This window comes from Crocodylus siamensis, chromosome 15, assembly GCF_052110815.1.
Source record: "Crocodylus siamensis isolate JL-2025a chromosome 15, ASM5211081v1, whole genome shotgun sequence".
NCBI lineage: Eukaryota > Metazoa > Chordata > Crocodylia > Crocodylidae > Crocodylus > Crocodylus siamensis.
In genome coordinates, this window is record NC_143409.1 from 35,554,691 (window position 1) to 35,575,482 (window position 20,792).

The 20,792-nt window shown below is 44.4% G+C and overlaps 1 protein-coding gene across 6 annotated transcripts in view; it reads left to right on the forward strand.

The window, feature by feature from the left end:
- Positions 1-20,792, forward strand: part of APBA2 (amyloid beta precursor protein binding family A member 2) — a 246,059-nt gene that overhangs the window by 218,100 nt on the left and 7,167 nt on the right. For all 6 annotated transcript variants that reach the window (XM_090029876.1, XM_090029874.1, XM_090029872.1 and 3 more), the window contains 3 exons: positions 3,980-4,159; positions 6,897-7,109; positions 9,113-9,232. In XM_090029876.1, coding sequence (XP_089886002.1) covers positions 3,980-4,159; positions 6,897-7,109; positions 9,113-9,232 — 513 coding nt within the window. The remainder of the gene's footprint in view (positions 1-3,979; positions 4,160-6,896; positions 7,110-9,112; positions 9,233-20,792) is intronic.

The window sequence follows — 20,792 nt, forward strand, 5'->3', positions numbered from 1 at the left end:
ATGGTTAGGTCAAAAGATCTTAATGGATAGGCATAAAGAGGCCTTGGCCTCAGGGCCAACCTGTCCTAACCTGTGAAACCAGTGGCCGCATGGGGCCCCACAGCTAAGGGGTCCCTTGTGTCCGCCGCCTCCCCCCCCAGCTGCTGCTGCCACCAGCTTCACTTCTGTCCGCTTACCATCCCCCAACCCCCCCGGACGCTGCTGCCGCCACTGGCTTCTTTGGCTGCTTGCCACCCCCTCCCCCTGCCCTGCTACCATCGCTGGCTTCTTCGGGGCAGGGGGCCCCAAAACTATTTTTTGCAGGGGGCCCCAGAACAGTCTACTGTTTCTCTAGTAGATCCGACTGGGTTGGATCCATTAGTTTTGAGTATATGCAAAGCACTCTTAATGGTTACAAATTTTACTTTTCTTAATATCATATGGTCAATAAAACCACTTACTGCAGCTGTTTACATGAAACCAGAATTCAGCAATACTTTTTAATAAAAGGTTATGTGTCATAAAAAGTGACTTGGGTGCTCTGCAAAGGTGGTACCCCAAAGTGGTTGTGATTTGTCATATCACTCTCTATTCTGGGCTGGAATGTGTTTACAAAATGTGGTATCTTTTCAGCTGTACAGCCCTCTTTGGCCAGTTTATTCAGGATATTGTATCTTGATAAGCCTGCTTACTTCCTTAAAAAGGAAAGGTAGGGACCACATTAGAGTTCATGCCTTTATTTTCACTCACAGTAGAGGATTAATGGATTTTGAAAGTAAAGTGAAGGGCTAGAAATGTTAGATTAAATTTGTTTCTGCCATATGTAGTAGTAGTCTGCACATGCCTGACTGAACCTGGGTGGTGTCAGTCATTTGATAGCAGGTAGCCATTTCAGAATTCTGCAGACCTTCAAATCTTATATTATTGGACTAAATAATCACACATTGTATGTGGGCCATAGCTGATCACTGCTGTTTTTGAAGAACCCTCCTGTTTAAGTCAGCAGGAGTTGTTAATATTCTGTTGGTAAAATTGGGTTTCCATAAGTCACACTGATGTATCAGATCTAATCTAGCATTCTCCTGTGATTGCAGTGGATTCATACCAGGAGAAATAAAAACTTCAGATAAGAATACTGACCGGGCACATAGATTCATCCTGCTCGTTTTACCTCTGTCTCTGTGCTGTAGTGACATCTAGTGGAAACCAAAGCAAAGTTTTCTACAGAACTCCATAAGTTTATCTTAATTACTTAGTTCATATTTGCACATACTCTGGATATTTGAAATGCTTAGTATTGTTGTTATCGTCTGTCTAGCTGTCTGTTCATTTCTAATGTGTCTGACCTTAGTTTCCAGAAAGTCAATCATGCTTTTTATTAAGCTCTCTTACAGTAAACAGTAATGGGCAATTGTTTCATATTGCACAGGACTGTGAATAGTGAAAAAGATTCTACACAAAAGTATCATAAACATGGACCAGACCAGCTAAAGTTCAGCAGAGTTGTGCTAAATGTGGGAAGAGCATGTCTAGTAGTGTTTGATTGGTTCACACTCTGCTTTTAAAAGGGACATGCTGTCACAAAACTATGTAGTTCAGTGAGGCACAGTTACATTTTTAAAAACTGTTCATGCTGGCACGTAGGGTAGGTACTGGTCTGGATCAGGGATATCGAGCTTCTTGGCAGCTGAGGGCTGCATGCCCTAGGGCCCACACAATGCATGTCCTCCCTGCTGCACTGAATGTCCCCCTGCTGCACTGTGTGCCCCAGTTCCCCATCCTCTCTGACTGCACAGTGTACATGGGACTTCTCCTCCTCTGCTGCATCAAGTGCCTGAGTGCCCCACCCCACCTCACCTAGGTCCCCCCTCACAGGCTTCTTCACTGCATCCTGCCTCTCAGGTGCCCCAGGCTGCAGGCTCCCTCAGTACTGCAGACTATTACGCTGCACCTCCTTCTCTCTGGTGCAGGGAAGGGGAAGCTGGAGGGAGAGGGCATCCAGAGCCCCTCAGCAGTGGCAATGCATAGGGGGTGCACAGGGGTCCATGTGCACCCCCTGAGAGTACTGGTGCACCACCTGTCAGGCCATGTGACAGGCGGGAGGGCAGGCAGGAGTGCTGATGCCCCCCCGTGAGTGCTGGCTAGGGTGTGTGAGTGCAGGATGTAGATCACGGCCATTTCTGGAAGCCCCATGGCCACTTCTGGGAGTGCTGCAGCTGCTTTTGGTAAATTTTACCCCTCCCTCCAGTGAGCACAATCGGGGCCCCCCCCGGTCGGTGCAATTGGCCACAGGGAGACTCCTCCCCAGTCGGTGCAATTGACCATGTCCTCCCCTCCAACTGCTAACTGGTCATTGGGGGGGCATGTGCCCTTCCAACTAAGGTGGCTCCAGTCACCCATGCCCCTGACTGCTTCTGCAGCCAGAGAAATGCAGGGGTGGCAGTGGCCAGGCAGGAGCCCGGGAGCCCCAATTAAGCCCCAATTTAACACTGGTTGAACAGCCCTGTTCTGGGTTAAGTAAGGGTTTGATGGAGCTATGAGGCAGTATAAATCAGTAAAATAAAAGGAAGTGGACTCCAGAGGCAGCACATGCAGTGATATAACTGTAGAGAATATACCAGTGACAGAGCAATAAACCTGACTGTGCATCTGTCTTCACCATATGAGGCCTGAATGATAATCACAAAGAAAGAGACTGTACTATGCTCACACATACAAGTACAGACTGCTCCATTCTATGTCGCAGGGGACTGTGCACTGTGATAAGAGGATACAGAGTGCTCAGAACATGCAACAATATTTGTGTTAACATGCTTACCATGCTATGATAAAGCCTGAAAACCTTTCATCTATAGCAGGGGTGCTCAACCCCTGGCCCATAGGTCATATGTGGCCTGCAGAACTATTGCATCTGGCCCCTGGGACTCCTCATGAGTTGGGAAATTTGATGGTGGGGGAGTAGGGGCAAGTAATACTGCTGTCCTCCCCTGTTACCAAGCTACTCAGGGTGCCAAAACAAAGGGGTGCTAGCCAGTGTGAGGCATGGTATGGAGCTATGAGTGGCTTGTTTTGGGAGGTGTGGGGACAGGGGGAGGGCATGCACTGGGAGGGTGTGCTCCCCAGATCTGTGCACAGGGTGAAGGTGGGCTGCTGCTGCTGTGGGCTTGCCCAGGTACCAGATTTCCTTGCCATGGTACTACCCACTTTCCTCCCCTGTATGGCCAGGCCATGCCTCCTCCCCTCATTGGATCTGGGCCATGCTGCCTTTCCCCGTGCTGCCAGACTGGGGCCACACACCCTTTCCCTCCCCTCCCAAACATGGCTGGCTGGGGTTGGACCACACCTCCTCCCCCGCTGGGACCCAAGTGAGGCTGGGCTGCTCTCTGACCCCTGCATGCAGCTGGATCAAGCACAGTCTCACCATCTCACACACTGGATCCAGCCCATGGATGAACTGAGCACTGTCCATCCAGCCCATGAGGTGCAGGGGGAAGGCTGGGCACCACTGAGCTTATAGAAACCTTTGTAAAAGCGGCATGCAGTTAGTAGCAGCTTTCTTCCTGAAAGGACATCAAGAATTTATCCAACTGAGTTTCAAGGATTTTGTGGGCGATATCTTTTCTTGGACTGACTGCATGGTTGGGATAGGCTTAGGACACTGCTTTTTCAGTTTACTCTTCAGAAGAGTACCCGGCATTCAAAAGCTTGTCTAAGCATCTCCCAACCATGCAACTGGTGCAATAAAAGGTATCACCCACACAAATCCTTGCCTCACATATTTCTTAGACCATTGCAGCTACAATATCCCATCAAATTGAGTTGTCATTTGTTTTCAGTGATAAAGGATGCATTTCCATGTAATAGGCTTTATAACAGATTAAGTATTTGTCTATTATTGTTAGTGCACCCAAAGGAAGATTAGCTCTGTTATTTCTTTGGGTAGCATTACTTCTCTGAGTGTTGCTCAGACTCTTTAATTGTATCTTATTGTATCACACAGGCACAGCTGATAGCTCAGTCAATTGGTCAGGCTTTCAGTGTGGCCTACCAGGAGTTCCTGAGAGCTAATGGAATTAACCCAGAGGATCTCAGCCAGAAAGAATATAGTGACATCATCAATACCCAAGAAATGTATAATGATGATCTTATACACTTCTCCAATTCAGAGAACTGCAAAGAGGTAAAGCCAGTCTATGATTTTCATTCCACATTGATCCAGTTTTCCTTTTTTTTTTCTTTCTGTAAATATAGAACAGAGATATGATGTCACCTTTTAACAGTACATTTGTAATGGACATCAAATTTTATTATTGGCATTTTGCTAATAAAATCAGGAAAATGATTTTTTGAGCTTTTAAAATTGTTCTTCTTTTATTTTGGGGCACTCTGCTTCCATTGATATTTACATCTTAGGTGACTTTGCACCAGGCTCAGGGTGTCAAGGGGGTACTGATGTAACAATAGAAACAGTCACCAGGTGTTAATATATTTTATATTGCTGGTTGATACTGTATATCTCTAGGAAATGAGCTGACATTTTTCATCTTAGAAGATGCACCACATGTACTTTGCTGTATTGAGGCAGTGCGCTTTTAATGCCCATTCTAGTTCTCCATAAAAACATTTAAACTTTTCAAGGCATGCATACAAGACAGTTTTATTCCAAAACGTAAGTGTTGCCAGCAAAGGTTGGAGTGCAAGAGTGTTTATCTGGCACTCTAATAATACTTCTTAATCAAGAGGTGCATACTAGAATTATGGGACAGGATCCAAACGCTTGGCTCTTGGGGGGTGTCCAGAGCAGCATGAAGTATGAAGAACCTTCCTCCATTTCTGTCCTCTCACACTAGAGTGAGGTCCTTGTATGTGGGGAAAACAGGAACTGTTCTTTTCGTACATCTCCAGAGTACATTCCACCCAGGGAGTAGGTGGGATAATGGTAAGAGGCTAGCACAGCCTGAGCAACTGCAGGAAAGAGTTGGACTTTCTGAAGAGACACTAAAGCTCTTCCTGAGGTTTCAGTTTCCTACTCTGTCATTCCAGCCCAGTGGTTAACTGTTACAGGCTGGTCCTTACTGTCACTTTGTTTAGAGAGACCATGACAGAATGGTGCCATGAGGCTTCTGGCTCTGCAGTGAGATGATCATAACCAGGACAGATACTGTTTCAATTTTTGCTTCAATTACATCAGACTTATTCCAAATTCCATTAATTTAAACTCAGCAAACTCTAGTTTACTAGTAAATGTTAAGCTCTTATATGGATAGCTGCAGAGTGAGGATTTGTATTGAAAGGTAACTGTAAAATAAAAATAGCACCTTTTTAAGAGGCACCTCTTCTGTCTTGGCTGGTAAATTTTATTGGTTAAGATGGGTGAAGACCACCAATCTGATTTAGCTGAGCCATTGAGCAGAATATCCCTTTCTCCAATAGACCAGCAGTAAAAATACCCTCTGAAATCTGATTAACAGAATTTTATTGTTCGTGATACTGCTGAAGATAAACTTCCTCTGACTCAGTACCAGCTCACCAAGCTCACCTAGTTATACTTACTTGCTTTTATGATAATGGATTGCTTTTCCTATTTTGCCTTTACTTCAGAAAAACCTAATAGTACTTCAGCTATTGCACCCAAATCCCGTTCCCACAGTAGTGGCAAAATTGTCATTGGCTCCACCATTGGTGGGATTTAGGCCCATCTTCTGATGGGTAGAAAAAGCAAAACTCCTTATTGACTCTAAAATGGTTTCATTTTGTGTGCTCATAACTCTTCTGCTACAATTTACCCTTTTGAAAATAGGAGTAGTAGCATTTACAGAATCATGTAAACTAACAAGAAGAATAAGGATGGGCTATGTGTTCATGTTGCAGCTGTTATACATTGGTTGCATTTTAATACTTTGAGGAATAACCTTTATGGAAGTCTGCTTGTCTTCTTGGATGCTACAGAACAGAAATTCTCAATCCCATGGGTCAGCAATGTTTTTGGGCAGATTACCAAAAACACCTGCAACCTTGACTTGTAAGGTGTTGGCATGCTAGGAGTGGACAGCAGGAAAGCCATGAGGGTCCCAATCCTTGTTGAGGCAGTGCACCCACGGCTCTTTCCCCACCATCCACTCCAAGGCACATGTGCACCTGCCCCCAGCAATGAGCCGAGCCAGGGCTCTGCAGACCTTGGTACAGCCACTTGTAGGCTCCCAGCTGCTTGCCACTGCCAGCCTGGGCTCTGGGTCCTGCCACCTGCTACAGAGCCTGGGCTACTCGCAGCAGGTGGTGGAGAGGCTGCAAGAAGCTGTATGGGGATCTGCGGAGTCCTGGCCCAGCTTGCTGTTGGAAGTAGGTGTACATGTACCTTGAGATGTACGATGGGGAAGGGACCCAGGCTACATTGCCACAGCAAGGGTCAGGGCCCTCACAGCTGCCCTGCTGTCTGCCCCAAAGTGCAGGTGCCAAGCAAAATGCCTTTGTGTACCACACAATGGCACACATGCCATGGGTTGCCGATCCCTGCTCTATCCCATCTCTTCTTTATTTACAAGGCTGACTTATGCAGTATAGCAAATTACATACTACATGTGGTTGAATTGCTGCATTATTCACTTGGAGAGAAAATGGTGTTATCCAGTATTTCTTTAAATGAGACTCTTAAATTGAAAGCCTGTTTATATATATCATACACCTGTTTGATATATCATACATCTGTTTACATATATAATACACATAATTACACATGTTCCTTAAAAAAATTAAATCAGCTGTGCCTTTTGAAGCAAAAGTCATTGTTCATAAGAAAATTAATTTTTTTCTTTGCAAGTAGTGATTCTTAATTGTTTAACAACTGAAACAGTAGTGTTGAAAATTCAGATGAAATGTAATTAAAACAAAACAATAATTTGTATGACTTTTCATTGCAGCTCCAGCTAGAAAAGCAGAAGGGAGAAATTCTTGGGGTGGTCATTGTGGAATCTGGATGGGGATCCATTCTGCCCACAGTTATCCTGGCTAACATGATGAATGGAGGTCCTGCAGCTCGTTCAGGCAAACTAAGCATTGGAGACCAGATTATGTCCATTAATGGGACCAGTTTAGTTGGTCTTCCTCTTGCAACATGCCAGGGAATCATAAAGGTATCCAACCCTTAACGTTTTCATGCCTGAGATTAAATCCCTGCAGACGTGACATTGCCTGTTTGTAAAGTGCCCTGCAAATCTCTGGCACTTGTCAATAATTTGTATTTTACCTGTATGAGGTTGAGTTAGACGTTTTATATCTTTTCTAGAACAGATTTTAATATTGACCTGTGAAGGCTAAGGAAAGGAGCATATCTGCAAGAGTCATTTACAGAATCCATAGAGTCAAATCATGCCCCACAGTTCTGTATAGAGTGAACCACATGGTTACAGTTTCTTGTGGGAATGGAGCTTGGCTACTTGTATACCACCACCTTTCCCAATCTACTCCAAACTACATGGAAATCTGTCTGCTGGAGTCCATGCAGAGGGAAGGGGTGGACGTGGGATGACTTAGAAAGAGGAGCTGCCAGGCTTCAGGGTTGGTCAAGTGGGGCAGTGTCTTCCCGTTAGCCCCATGAAGATTCCACGGAGAAAGTCTGGGAGCCGGTAACGGAGCACAAGGTGCTGTTACTTGCAGGGGCCTGAGCAGCAGCAGCAAGGCAGTCTGCAGCTGCTCGCCGCCCGAGTTAGGTGGGGCTGCCTGATTAGGAAACAGGGCGTAGCTGTTGTATATAAGGGCAGGGCCCTGAATGACAGGGGCAGCAGTCTGCTGCCAGGAGCTGGAGAGGCAGCACTGGCTGAGCTACTGCTCAGTACAACTCAGAGGTAAGGGCAGGAGCTATGGGGAAGGAGGAGACCCCATGGTCCTGGGCATGACTGAAAACTGCACCCTGCTGGGTACGGGTGGCCTGGTGTGACTCTGTGGTGGGACAGTCCCACAGAAATGCCAGGCCATTTACTGTCCCGGTGAAAGGCAAGTATGGGGCACCTTCTAACCCCAGCCCCCACATCCCTGGTGGCTAAGATCTGGACAAGAGGAGCCCAGGCTCACTGCAAGCACTGAGGCAGGGCCCAAGCCAGGTTAGAAGGACCTGTGGCAGCGCCCAGGCTCTCAGTGCAGCCTGAGGTTGTATTAAGGACCTGGGAATAAGGCTCCGGGGGAGGGAGTCTAAAAGGGGAGCTAAAAGGGGAGCTCCCAGATGAAGGGATTAGGGTAATTTATTAGTGTATGTAGTGGAATGGGGCTTGGAGCCCTAGTCCCAGTGGGAGAAGCTCGGAGCCTGAGAATGGGGCTTGGAGCCCAGTGTTTATATGAATCGTCATACAGCCAGGTGTTAGGCCATGGAGCATCTGTGAGGTGTGGGACACGATAACAGAAGGTCACAGTCATATATAGGCCCTTGTCACCAGGGCAGGAAATGGGTAGCTTCCCACCTGATTAACATCCAGTAATCATTAATATCAAAGCATGACAGGTGAGGTAGGTGGGCCAGTGGGCGGGCCTACGTTTGGGACCAACCCCGGGACACCCACTTGTTACAGAGCCATATATATTATCATTTCTCACAGTTACTAGCATGGATTCACCAGTGCTAGGACCAGCCAAAGTATATTGAATGTGGTTCTTAAAATATGTTAGTTTGTTCTCAGCACAGCTTCCCCCATTCTTCCCTTTCCCCCAAAGAATCCCATTGCAAACACTGTAGGAGTTGAACAGTTGTTAATAATTCATTTAACATTGTTAAACATTTAACATCAATAAACATTTAATATTGTTAAAATGTTCAGATAATGTCTTGAAAGCAGGGGAGGCCTGACACTAATCCCTTCTCTAAAGTTGAGAAAAAAATACAGTCTTCCAGGACTACTGAAACTTTATCCTCTAACTTTTATGAAGGGCTGCAAAGTCCTTGGATTGAAGATCCAATTGTTATTGTTAAGGTTTTGGAATGACTGTCTGTATTAGTAGCTTGGAAAGAGTTCCAGGTCTCACTCCTAATCAAAAGGATAAATGTTCCTTCAGGGACTGGGATTTAGCTGGTCCATCCACTTCCAACTGGGAGAGCACACATGAAGAGCCATTTCTGGAAATGTTAACTTTTGGGATATTTTTCCAGGGTCTTAAGAACCAGACACAAGTGAAGCTGAACATTGTCAGCTGTCCTCCTGTCACTACTGTCCTCATAAAACGACCAGACCTGAAATATCAGCTGGGCTTCAGCGTACAGAATGGAATTGTAAGTCTATACTTTTAGTGTTTATGGCTTTAATAGAGCTTTGAAACACATTACAAAGTTAGTTTTGTGTGCTCATTGTGCACTTTGAATATGGTGGGCTTCCTGGTTAACCGGGTGCAGAATGTGTTGGGGAAATAAAAGCATGTATGTATATCTCTTGTCTTGAAGCATGTAGTCAAACTCAGGACATTGGCTATCCTTGGTATCTGTCTGCCTAACACAGTAGTTCTCAAACTTTTCAGGGTCAGGGCAGCCCTTCACTGCTTTTTTAAAATGTGGGGGAGCCCCCAGTTGGGACCCCCTGTTGGTACTGCCTTAACTCATCTCAGTGCTTCACAACCGAGTTCTGCTGTCCAGGTTAAACTGACCTAGGTGTCTGCTGCACAGCCATTGCAGGAAGGGCTGTGGCATATGTGCACAATCCTCCTGCATTAGAGCTGCAATCAGCTTAAAGTAGGCAGGGGCTCCCTTGTACCGTGTAGCTCTTCCCAATCCAGCCCCTTCTGTGGTCCTTCTTCAAACAGATGCTCTGGTGGAACTATCCCACATGCAGGAGTGTGCATAGGATAGTTTTACTTGGCTGCTGCCACAGCAGCAACACCCGCATTACAGTACTCCTGAGGGAAGTTTGCCACACCTCAGGGTGCTGTGGCACCTTGACTGCGAATCACTGGTCTAGCAGAAGGAGCAGCCTGTGAAAAGAGAGAAGCAAGGTTGCAGTTATGGAAGTAGCGAGCCTCTCATGTAATGGATGCAGGGCAGTTAGTGCCAGTGCTGAAGTCAGTCTGTCCTGAAGTCACAAGTGTAAGCCCCATTCCTGGCTCTTCACAGCTTGTAATGTCTGTAAAGATTTCCCATTTTAGATATAAAGTACATGGCAAATGCTTCATGTGTAGAAGTATGGATGAAAAGTTTTAAAGTTGTGCCCAATGGAACTTAAGCAGTGCCTTAAAGCAAAGGCCTCTCTCTTTAAAGAGGTTGAAGCAGAAATCCACAACAGGGTTTCTTATGAAAGATAAAAGGACCTGGGATGAATTTACAGAAGTGATAGTGTTGCCGTGTGGGGTCAGGCCAACTCTCGGGATCTCAATTTTGCGCTGTTAGGCAGGAGGGTGTGACACAATTGTACATATACAAACAAACAAATCAAGTAGGTGCATACACACACACGCACACACACACATTACCAACTCAGGCACATACGCATCCAAACTAGCCTCGGCACATGCATACCTATCACCAATTCAAGCACATACACTATACACCCCAAAAGTTAGACAAAAATCAGTTGTCCATAGCTGTGTTGTATATCATGCACACAATGACATATATATATGCATACACACACACACAACCCACATACACATAAGTAAGTTCCTAACTTGGATGGTACGGTATGTATGTGTGTGCTTGGGGTACCTGGGATACTTGGGGGGAGGTTAAGGTGAGAAAGAGAGTTAAAGTGTAGGGAGTGAAAGTTGCCAGAACCAGAATTAGAACCGGTGGACTAGAAAGAAGCTGGCTGAGGGACTTAAGATGAAGTGGCCCCAGGGTTACTCGAGGTCACTGGTGCAAGAGAAAATTAAAGCCTGGTGGCAAGGAGGAGACAGCCAGGAAAGAGAGAGAGAGACAGAAACCTGGGAGCTTGGGGCTAGAAACTGAGGCAGACAGCTGAGATATTGGGGGAGGGGGCAGATAAGTGGTGGCAAGGAAGAGACAGCCAGGAAAGAAACAGAGGGAGCTCAGGGGAAAAGGCAGCGGGGATAAGACAGTGGCAAAGAAACAGGGGGCTTGGAGGCAGAGAGGAGCTCAGGACAGGTGTTGGAGGTGGCGGTGAGCCAGAAGCAAGAGAGGGAGAAATGAGACACAAATTAGAGGGGCGAGGAGCAGAGATTGGAGCAAGGCCGGACTGTAATAAAGCAAACCCAACTCAGGGGTCCAAATAACAGGTTTATTAAACAGACAACACACTACACAGCCCCATGAAGTTATTGGTTCACACACACACGTGCACACACACAAGCACTCACAATGGCAGCAGGAGAAAGAGACTGAGTGGAAGGGCTGGAGTCCAGGTAGGGAAGAGAAGCGGAGTCCGAGTCCTTGGCTGAAGAGGGGGTGGGGGATGATAGCTACCTATCCAGGCTGGAAAGGGGTCTTTGTCCAGTAGGTGTTGCCCAGAGCGGGGTTGCCAGCAGGGCCTCTGGATGGATAGGTTCGGTGGCATGGCGCTGGTGCAGATGGAGAGAGCATCCCAAGGACTCAGTCTTCACTATCCCTTTTATGGGGCAGACTACCTCTGATCTCCTGTGGCAGGGCCTGTCCAGGCAATGTCAGTCCTGCTCCAGAGGGTTCCAGGTGTTCTTACTGAGCATGTGCAGCCTTGGCACAATGGTGGGTTGCCTCTCATTTGTTTCTTGAATGCTGAGGGTGGTTCCAATGGCTGGGTCCTTGGTCCAGGTATTGGTGTTGATGGTTCGGCCATTCAGAGGGAGCTATTTTTAGACCTACTGCCATTGACTTTCAAGCACCATCAGTCATCCCCATTCATCCAGGAACCAAGTTACATAGGAGAGGTAGGTCTGAGTCATAGGTTATGACATCAGGGGACACAAGATGGAAACTTGACATGACTTATGCTAATTTACATATGTAGGCCTAAATCATATAGTATCAGTAAAACAGTAATACAGAACAGTAAAAATCAATACAAACACAATAATTATCACTTGTAAAACAGTCAATATCTATATCAAAATAGCAGGGCACTTATTTGCAAAGAGGGGAGAGAAAAATAAAACTTACTACCTAAAATAAAATGTTAAAGTTATCCTACATCTTAGCTTACTTATACTTATCTATAGGGAATAGAGGTGGAGAGAAAAAGTCAGAAATGCTTGGGGAGGGGGATGGAATCCATTGTTAAATAAAAACAAAACCCAAAAACTGGGGGTTTTGCTACAATAGGAGATTGGAAAAGGGAGTTCTGGCTCTCCAATCATGGTGTGATGTATAGAGTTGTGTTTGTAGCTGCAGCTTGAAGTGCAGAGGGGAGGGTGTCTTGTTTTTCCATGCTTCTGGGCTTGTCTGGTTACCATGTGGGGCCAGGAAGGAATTTTTCCTCCTCCTGTTGCTGTGGGTGTCAGGGTTTTTTCTACCTCCCCCAGAAGCACTGCGTGCTGGCTGGAGCCAAGGTTGGGGATTTTTACTGAAGTGCACAAGCACTTCTGCTGGGACTGCACGCCAGAAGTTCCCAGTTAGAGGGTCTTGCCCCTCTATCCAGAGGTTACTTTCCTCTGTAGCAGGGGGGCATGGTCCTGTTCCTTGGATCAGTGACTGCTGGCCCTTTGGTATGAGTAAAGCTGTCCTCCTTGCAGGTCAGGTTGAGCAGCAGAGAGGGACAATACAAGAAAAGTAACAAAAATTTGTGGCAGTCACAAAGGTTCTGTTCTGCATGAATAAGCAAGTTAAGGCTTGTCTACACATGCTTGGAATAACTCTGTAGAGTAGCTAATATGCATTGAGTACATCTTCTGCAAGTTACTAGAAATGGGTTAAGATGAACTACAGAAAGATAATTTTAGTGCAGAATAAGACTGTTGAAACAGAGAGTGTGTTTTAAATTCACACCCAACTTATTTTACACTTGCTTCCCTGTGCACATGATCTTTTAGCAACCCAAAAAACTCTTGTTTGATGCACATTAGGCTTTCATCATTCAAAAAAATTAAAACCAAATTGTCATGATTGTATTTGTATAGTCTGATTACCACCTTGACCTTATCCTTCTGTACCCTATACACTGAAGTGGCAATACTTTTAATGCTGAAATAGCCCAAATCTTGGTGTAAAATGGATTAATATGATGACTCAGTTTTTCAAGGTGAGGTGCTCAAACCATTGTATAAAATAATGAAAGCGTTGTGATCAACATAAGGATTGTGCATGATAAAAATACTACTCTGGGGCTTGGAGGGGAATGGGGTAATTTTAAAGCAACAATAAAACAAAAACCCAGAGAGAGACACTTATATAAAACAAGAAAAGGGGAAACTAACCCATACCATTATCAGACCTCTGAGACCTCTGGAAGGAAGAAGGCTGTGAAGACAGGGAGTGGTTTTCCAGCCTACAGTTTTTGAAACTCAGGTGTCCAGCTGTCATGGTGATTAAAGTGAAAAAGAATTTCCGAATAAAAAATGAGGCCCTGGGTCTGCATGAAGAGGGACACCTGGTGCATGGGTCTCCCCTGCATTGCTGCTTCCTGGCGGGGGGTTCAGAGTTCTGGAGGCCTCTCAGTGCAGCCTGGAATTGGTGTTTGGGGCTAAGTACAGGTGGTCAAAACCCCCAAGGGTGAATTGATTCAGTCTTTGCAGGTTAGTCTAAAATGCACAGATTAAACTGAGAACCAACTGGACACACAGTTAGTTACTTTTGATTCAGCAAATGTAGCCACATACCTGCAGTGGCTTAGGTCAGACTCTGAGTGGGGGCACCTGAGCACACCTCTCTGTCATGTAGCCAGCATGAGCTGTGTGTTCGTTTCCTCTCCCTGATGCCCCCAAGGTTTCTACGATTTGCAGTTCAGAATCACAGCAGGAGGCCTCTGCAGGGTTATTAATCACTTCTTCCTGCTATCAGGTGCCTCTGGGATTTGTCACAGCCAGCAGTAAGTTTCAGTAAGTTTAACAGCAGAGCAGCTCTGTACTTGGGGGAAGGTGGATTTTAACCCCCTCTCCCTGGCCCCAGACTCCAGCTGGGGTTTGCCTGGGGGGGGCGCAGTCCCTGCCTCCCCCTCCCCCCTTCTCTGCTGGAGCAGACAGCCCAGCCCAGGGCTGGAAAGCATGCTGGGATGCTGGGGGACTGTGATTTAACTTGAACCAGGAAGGGGTCTGGGACAGAAGTTTCATAAATTAATTTGACCCAAATCAGTTAAGCTTGATACTACATTCAACCAGGTTTATGTTAAACCAGTTTCAGCCATTTTGAAACTGATTTATGTGCACTGAGCTTCTGTTCTGTTACAGGTTTAAACCAGTTTCCGATGACTTAAACCAGTTTACATGTAACTTCTGTCCCTCCCTTGGAAGGGCAGGGGTGGATATAGGTAAAGATGGATGCAGATGCATCGTCTCCCTGATCCCCATGGAGACAGGTCTAAAAAGATAATGTGGCCTGAAGCATAGATCTGGAGGGAACGGGCAATTTCTTTCTACCCATTCTTTTCCCATCCACTTGAGTCCAGGTTGATTATTATTTTCAAAAACTGAACTATTGTGATTCACAGCTTTTTCCATTCATGGCGTTTTAACCCCATCTAGTGGACATTTACAATTTGCCAGTCAATGGATGATCACTTTTTTTTTTTTTTTTTTAGTTGAAGCAAAAGGAAATATACCAAATTCCTTGGGATGGGGGGGTGGAGGGGTTCTCGCTCAGCAACAGCAGATAAAGAAGTCCCACAACACATTTCAGTTGTGATGGCACCCCAGTTAGGATGGGTAGGCCAAGTACAATGGATACTGTGGAGTTCAACTGGTATTTTAAAACATAATTCTAATGATGCAGTTCTGTTCTGTTTGACTCTGTTTTAAGGAGCATGGTTTTCTAATTGCTAGATTTTGTGGTAACAGAATATGACTGAGCTCAAAAAATAACATTTTGAGGCACATTTTCTTGTTAGTTCAGCATTAGCTCAGAAAAGGGATAATCTGCCGAAACAGGTATAATTAAATGCCTTCTGGTTCTATGCCATTATCTGGTTATGCATGCATCTGCTGGTTATTTACATGCTACATCAGATGACAGCTTAGCTGCATTTACGTTCATTCAATCCTATCTCCTTTGTGCAGGATGTAAAGCCATTAGACTCCTGAATAGTCTAGAAACTACCGGAACATATAAAAAGGTTATTTGAGCTAGTTTTTGATCTTAAAGCACATCAGGCGGATGTGTAGAGGTCTGATGGGGACTGAAAAGTAGGCAGCTGCAAAACTTTGCTTATTTCTACTGTACAGTCATGAGTGAAGAAGAGGTGAACATGCCTGTGAGAGGCTTTTAGGATATGGCTGGCCTTTTCAATAGTTTGGGAGCCCTTGTTTAAAAATGTTGATGATTTTTTTAAATGAAAAAAGTGTCCCCCCCAAGAGGATATTATTTTGGTTTGTGAATTACATGAGATTGTATGTGACCATTAGTGTCTTAAGATGTTTGTTGGTTGTAGCCATCCCGGTCTAAGGGCATAAGCAGACAAGGTTATTTGGGTAAATGTGATATCTTTTATTAGACCAACTAAATAGTTGGAAAAATTGTTCTTTACAAGCTTTTGGGCACAAACGCCCTTCTTCAGGCATATTGAGAGTCTGCTGGTTAATTGTGAGCTCTTCTGTGTAGAATAGAAGCCAAAATACAAAATGAAGGTCTGTGAAAATGCAAATGCCTGGCAGTGAGGCTCAGAAGGGTGGAAGACAGTAGGTGTAAGACAGAAAGGGAGGGGAGAAAGGAGGAATGTTGAACTGGTGATGAAAGAATGTAGCTGGTAAAGTGCAGGCGAGTTACCTGGGGTTATCAGATGACAGGCGGGTTATAATGTGCCATAAATCCAATGTCTATATTTAGTCCATGGTTTTTTATACCCAGTAGGTTGATGAAGTGAAGCTCATAGACTCATCTACAAAAGGTGTTTTGTAAATTCCCTTTGAGGATTAGAACTGAGAGATTGGAGAGAGAGTGGTTTCCTTGTGAGAAGTGTGCTCCCACAGATAGTTGAGTACTCTTGTCTTTGATAGATTTTCGGTGTGCATTCATTCTGGTGCACAGTTGTTGTTTGCTTTCTCCTACATATTTTCCATCAGGGCATTTAGTACACTGGGTGAGATATATTACATTTCTGGAGGTGCAGGTGTAAGATCCAGGAATGGTGATGGTCATGTTGTGGGGTGTAGTTATTGTGAGGGTGGTGGAGATGTGTTGACAGGTTTTAAATTTCTTGTCTCGGCATCGTCTGGATCCATTCAGTGTGCTTAATATCTTAATTGCTTTCCATACTAGACCTCAAAGCTCTTTACAAGTAGAATGAACATTTGTATTTTGTTTTCAAAATACAGTAAAAATGCGTGAAACTTAGCAAGCAATGAATATTTTACTTTCTTCCATCATATGCTTATCCATTAGAGAATTCCCTACACACCCTTAAATTTAAATTTATGTTTAAATTGTAGTTTTTCCAAATATAATCTGTGGGAATTATACATGGTAGCAGATCAGCAGAATTATTTCAGTACAAAATATGTAGATAATCAGGTTATTTATTACATTTTATCAATTTGTTCAAACTAAGTGGTTATGACAGAACATTTTATCAATTTCTATCAAATCAATTTATCATTTTATCAATTCTAAATATGTGATTACTGGCACATAATACATTACTGTCTGTTTGCTACCCAGTAGCCAAACTGCAATAAAACTGACTATTAAACTGTTAGGATTTTCTTTACGATGTATTACTGCTTGTCTTCTAACGCACTGAAAATCTGTTACAAATGAAGAAGCTAAACCTGTATGGCTTTAGCTTTGTTCAGTGTCTTTTTTCTGTCCACCCAGAAAATAGGATATAGTTTCTTCCTCACGAGAGCTAGATCCAGATCAATCATGCTTTATTTTATAATCTCTGTGACTGTCACCATGTTCAACCAATATAGCAAGCCAAACATCCTGGCTTAGTATGCCTTGCCCAAACTTATTTTTTCTCAGTCTGGCACTGTGACACTTTTGGCACCCTAGGCCAAAAGCAGAAATATTTAGCTCCTAATTGAAGCTTAATAAGCCAAGAATTGGAGCCTTCTCTAATTGTTTATTGTCTTAGGAGATGTGTAATAAAGTCATACTGATCTGTATCTAAATTTTGGAGGTCATAGGGCATTTTGCTTGTGTTCTTTGCAGTACGGCCATGTCCCAGTGAACACGGCTGTGCGGTATGTGATCCCAGATACCACACATTCGGTAATGTTTTCCATGCTGTGACCCCAGGAGATCCCAGGGTCAAAAAAACCCACACAAAAAAAAAGTGGGGCAGCGCACACAAAGACAGTGAGCACTGCCCAAAATGGGAGCCTGGCCAGCCAGAGACCCACTCAGCTTCCAGCCAGGCTCCAATGAGCAGGATTGTCACTAATGCAACCCTCAGGAGGCCCCCAGGACCCTAGGTAAAGCTGTGGGGCCAGCCCAGTGCTGGCCCCAGCCTTCCCTGCCCCATCCAGAGTAACCTGCCATGCACCAGAGGGCACATGGCGCAGGCATTCCCCCAGGGACAACTAGCAGTGCTATAAGGTGTGCCATTGCTTCTTGTCCCTGGGGAAACAAAGGTCCATACTCATGTGGACGCAGCCTGTGAGGCCAAGTTTGGTTTGGTTCTTTCTCCTCCCAGTGAGTACCTTTTATAGTTATGTTTTTTATAGCTTTTTTTTTTTGTAACTCCCATTGCCAATGGACAGTGTTTTTATAGCCTTTTTATAGTTATGTTTTTATAGCTTTTTAATTTTTTTTTTGTAACTCCCAAAAATGGACAAAGAGCTGCAGAACAAGGGAGCAGATCACCATGGTGTTATGGCTTTCTCCATTCTTTTTGTTTATGTATCCATTGTGCTGATCCTTTTGCTATCAGGTGAAGACATGAGAGCCCTAAGAGATAATAATCCATATTTCAGTAGCTCTTCTGACTCTTTTTGTGTTTTGATACTAAGCACTGACAAGACGTTGCTGTTCCAGGTAAGCTATTATAGGGCATGTCCAGGTGAGCATGCATGTGCTGTTTGCAGCACTGCAAACCTGGTTGTGGCACCACAAACTGCACTCAGCAAACGTGCAAGTGTGTGCTGTGCTGTGAATTTGCAGCACGGTGCCAAAATGTGATACCAGGATGTCCCAGTATTAAAAAATAAACAGCACAAAAAGTTGTGCGATGCATGCAGCAACAGTATATGCTGCCAGAAATGGAGCCTGACTGTTCAGTGCCACGCTCTGGCTGCTGGCCAGGCTCCATGCAGCCGGATTGGTGCCACTGCTGCCCCAGGAGGCCGCCAGAACACCAGGTAAAGCTGCTGGGGCCAGCCTCCCCTACTTCACCCAGGACAGTTTGGCACGGGGTAGAGTATGTGTGCAGAGGGATGCCCTGGGGCACAAAGCAGTGGCACAAGTGTGTGCCACTGCTATTTGTGCCGCATCAAACAAGCTCCTACATGTGGGGTGTAAAACAAGTTATTTCTTGAACGCACAAACGTGTACACAATACCTGATCCAGGGACATACTCCAGCTGCTATGCAGAATGTCACTGAACACAGATTAACTGTTTTAGGGAGAACATGCCAATATTGTTTTAGTTTTCAGTTTTATACTGTCTGAAATATGTGCCCATATTCTGTTACCTGCTTGAACCATCTCAGCGTGTCTGATAGAAGATGCGATAGAAACGCAGGCTATTATTATTGCCTTTGTGCCACTAGGCTGGCAGATCACATTTCCATTTGCTTTTGAAAGCTCATACTTTAGTTCAATGTGTTGTTTACTGTTTTTTTTTCTTTCTATTGAGTAAAATGAATTTACAAGGTTCTTTCAGAGCATACTGGCTTTTTCATGTCTGATTACTATGTACAAATCCCTAATGGTAGGCAGAAAACTTTTATTTTTAATCCTGGGAATAAAATGAAAAAACGTTATGCAAGAGAGCTGGGCTAAATAAAAATGCCATCTGGAAGATTTTGCAATCTGTGATTAGTAGGTAAACTACCTGCAAAGTCATATGGTCTGTGGGAATGAAAGCAAAGTTACACTTCTGTGCATAGCTCTGCTGCGCCCTTTAACTGTGAAGATGCAGCTGAACAGCACAAGGCTAAGCTCTAATTAGCAGAATGCTAAACTCTAATTACAGCCTGGATGTTGGAAGGCAGGAATTAACTGCTGGTCACAGTACACATGAAAATGTCTTTCAGCAGGTTGGAGGAAGTTCCTTTCACAAGCAAGGAATGAGAGGCATTTTTCTCTCTCTTATGTTGCTTATATTGAGAAGGGTTAGTGATATTGTATTCAGGGAGAGAGATTTATATAGAAACTGTAAGTATTGTACGGAAAGGATGTTCAGCATTCATACAAAGCCTTTCAACTCAGATATATCCACTGCTTTCCGCCTTGTCTATGACCCACTACTGTATATTATCTGCATCTGAATTAGATCTTACACTGAGTCATGCACCAGGTCTTATTGTGCTTATATTTAGCACTGAGCAAATAGTCAAAGATCAACAATTGATGATAACCCTTGTTGTGAGGTTACAATTAGGATAGTAACTGCCAAACTTGTCATTATGGCGTTCTGTTCAGTATTTATCATTTCTTCCAGATTAAGTTGCATAATAATAATAATAATGATAAAATAAATAACTCTTCTGCAAAGTGGTCACTTTAGAAAATGGCAAAATTTCCAGCAATTTTTACCCCATTTTATCAAAAGTATTGCTGTTACTTTTTCTGTTTAGAAATAAATAGGAATGACTGTCACACCCTAGAGACCACTGCTGGTCAATGTAATTTTTTAATGGTGATCACGTTGGCTGCATTGGTTCTGAGGTGACCTTCTCAGGAGGGTGGGAAGTACAAATAAATCAGAAACCTTGACACAAAAGGCAACATTATTGCTGAGTGACTGTCCAGTTTCCACTCTTGGATGTGTGCAGCATTGGATTATTTTTAAATAGCTGTATCTGTTGGGGATGCATTCAAACCTCGTGCAGCCTCTTGCTCCCCACTTCAGGGGACATAAAATATAGGAGCTCCCAATCCACTCCATTTCTTTTGATTTAGTTCCCTCTTGCTTTGGAGTAGGCTTTGCAGGTTTGCTGGAGAGCTGAAAAAGTTGACAAAGCATCATGGGACAGCATAGTAGGTGACCCTTGACTCATTTAATACCATAGCCGCCCGTCGCTGAGTGAAAATTTCTCAGGCTGCAGGTATCCTGAGATGAATGAAGTCCAGATGACTACTAAGCATCTCCCCCAAGAAGACAGTGACCTCTTTAACAGTGGTATGGATAATTCTGTACATATATTAAGGGACACAAGAGCTACACTGAAACTTCCTTTGAAGGAAATTCTCAGGAAAGGTGTAACAGAGAGATGGCAGCCTATTCAATCATAACCCTCAGACTTTCTGAGGAAAAAGGCTGTGTCCACTGCAAGAAACCATTACCTTGCTTGCTGACTGCACCTCAGCCTGGGGCTTCTGGGCAGTAGCAGTTTTGACACACAGGTTAAGGCCAAACTGAACTTATAATGGTCCCCAAATCCTGTCCTGCTTTTGGTATCTCTCTCTAAGAGTGGAATCGGGGTGTATAATCTCTCAAAGAAGAAAGAACAATTATGGATTTTTCACATATGCCAAGACCCCCCTTTTGTCTCTGCTGAGCAGTCATTTCTCTGGGGATTCTTACTGCAAAGGAATGAGTGCCAGTTGTAGCCATTTACCCCCTGCCATAGGAAGCAGAAGGTACATAGGGCATAGGCCTGG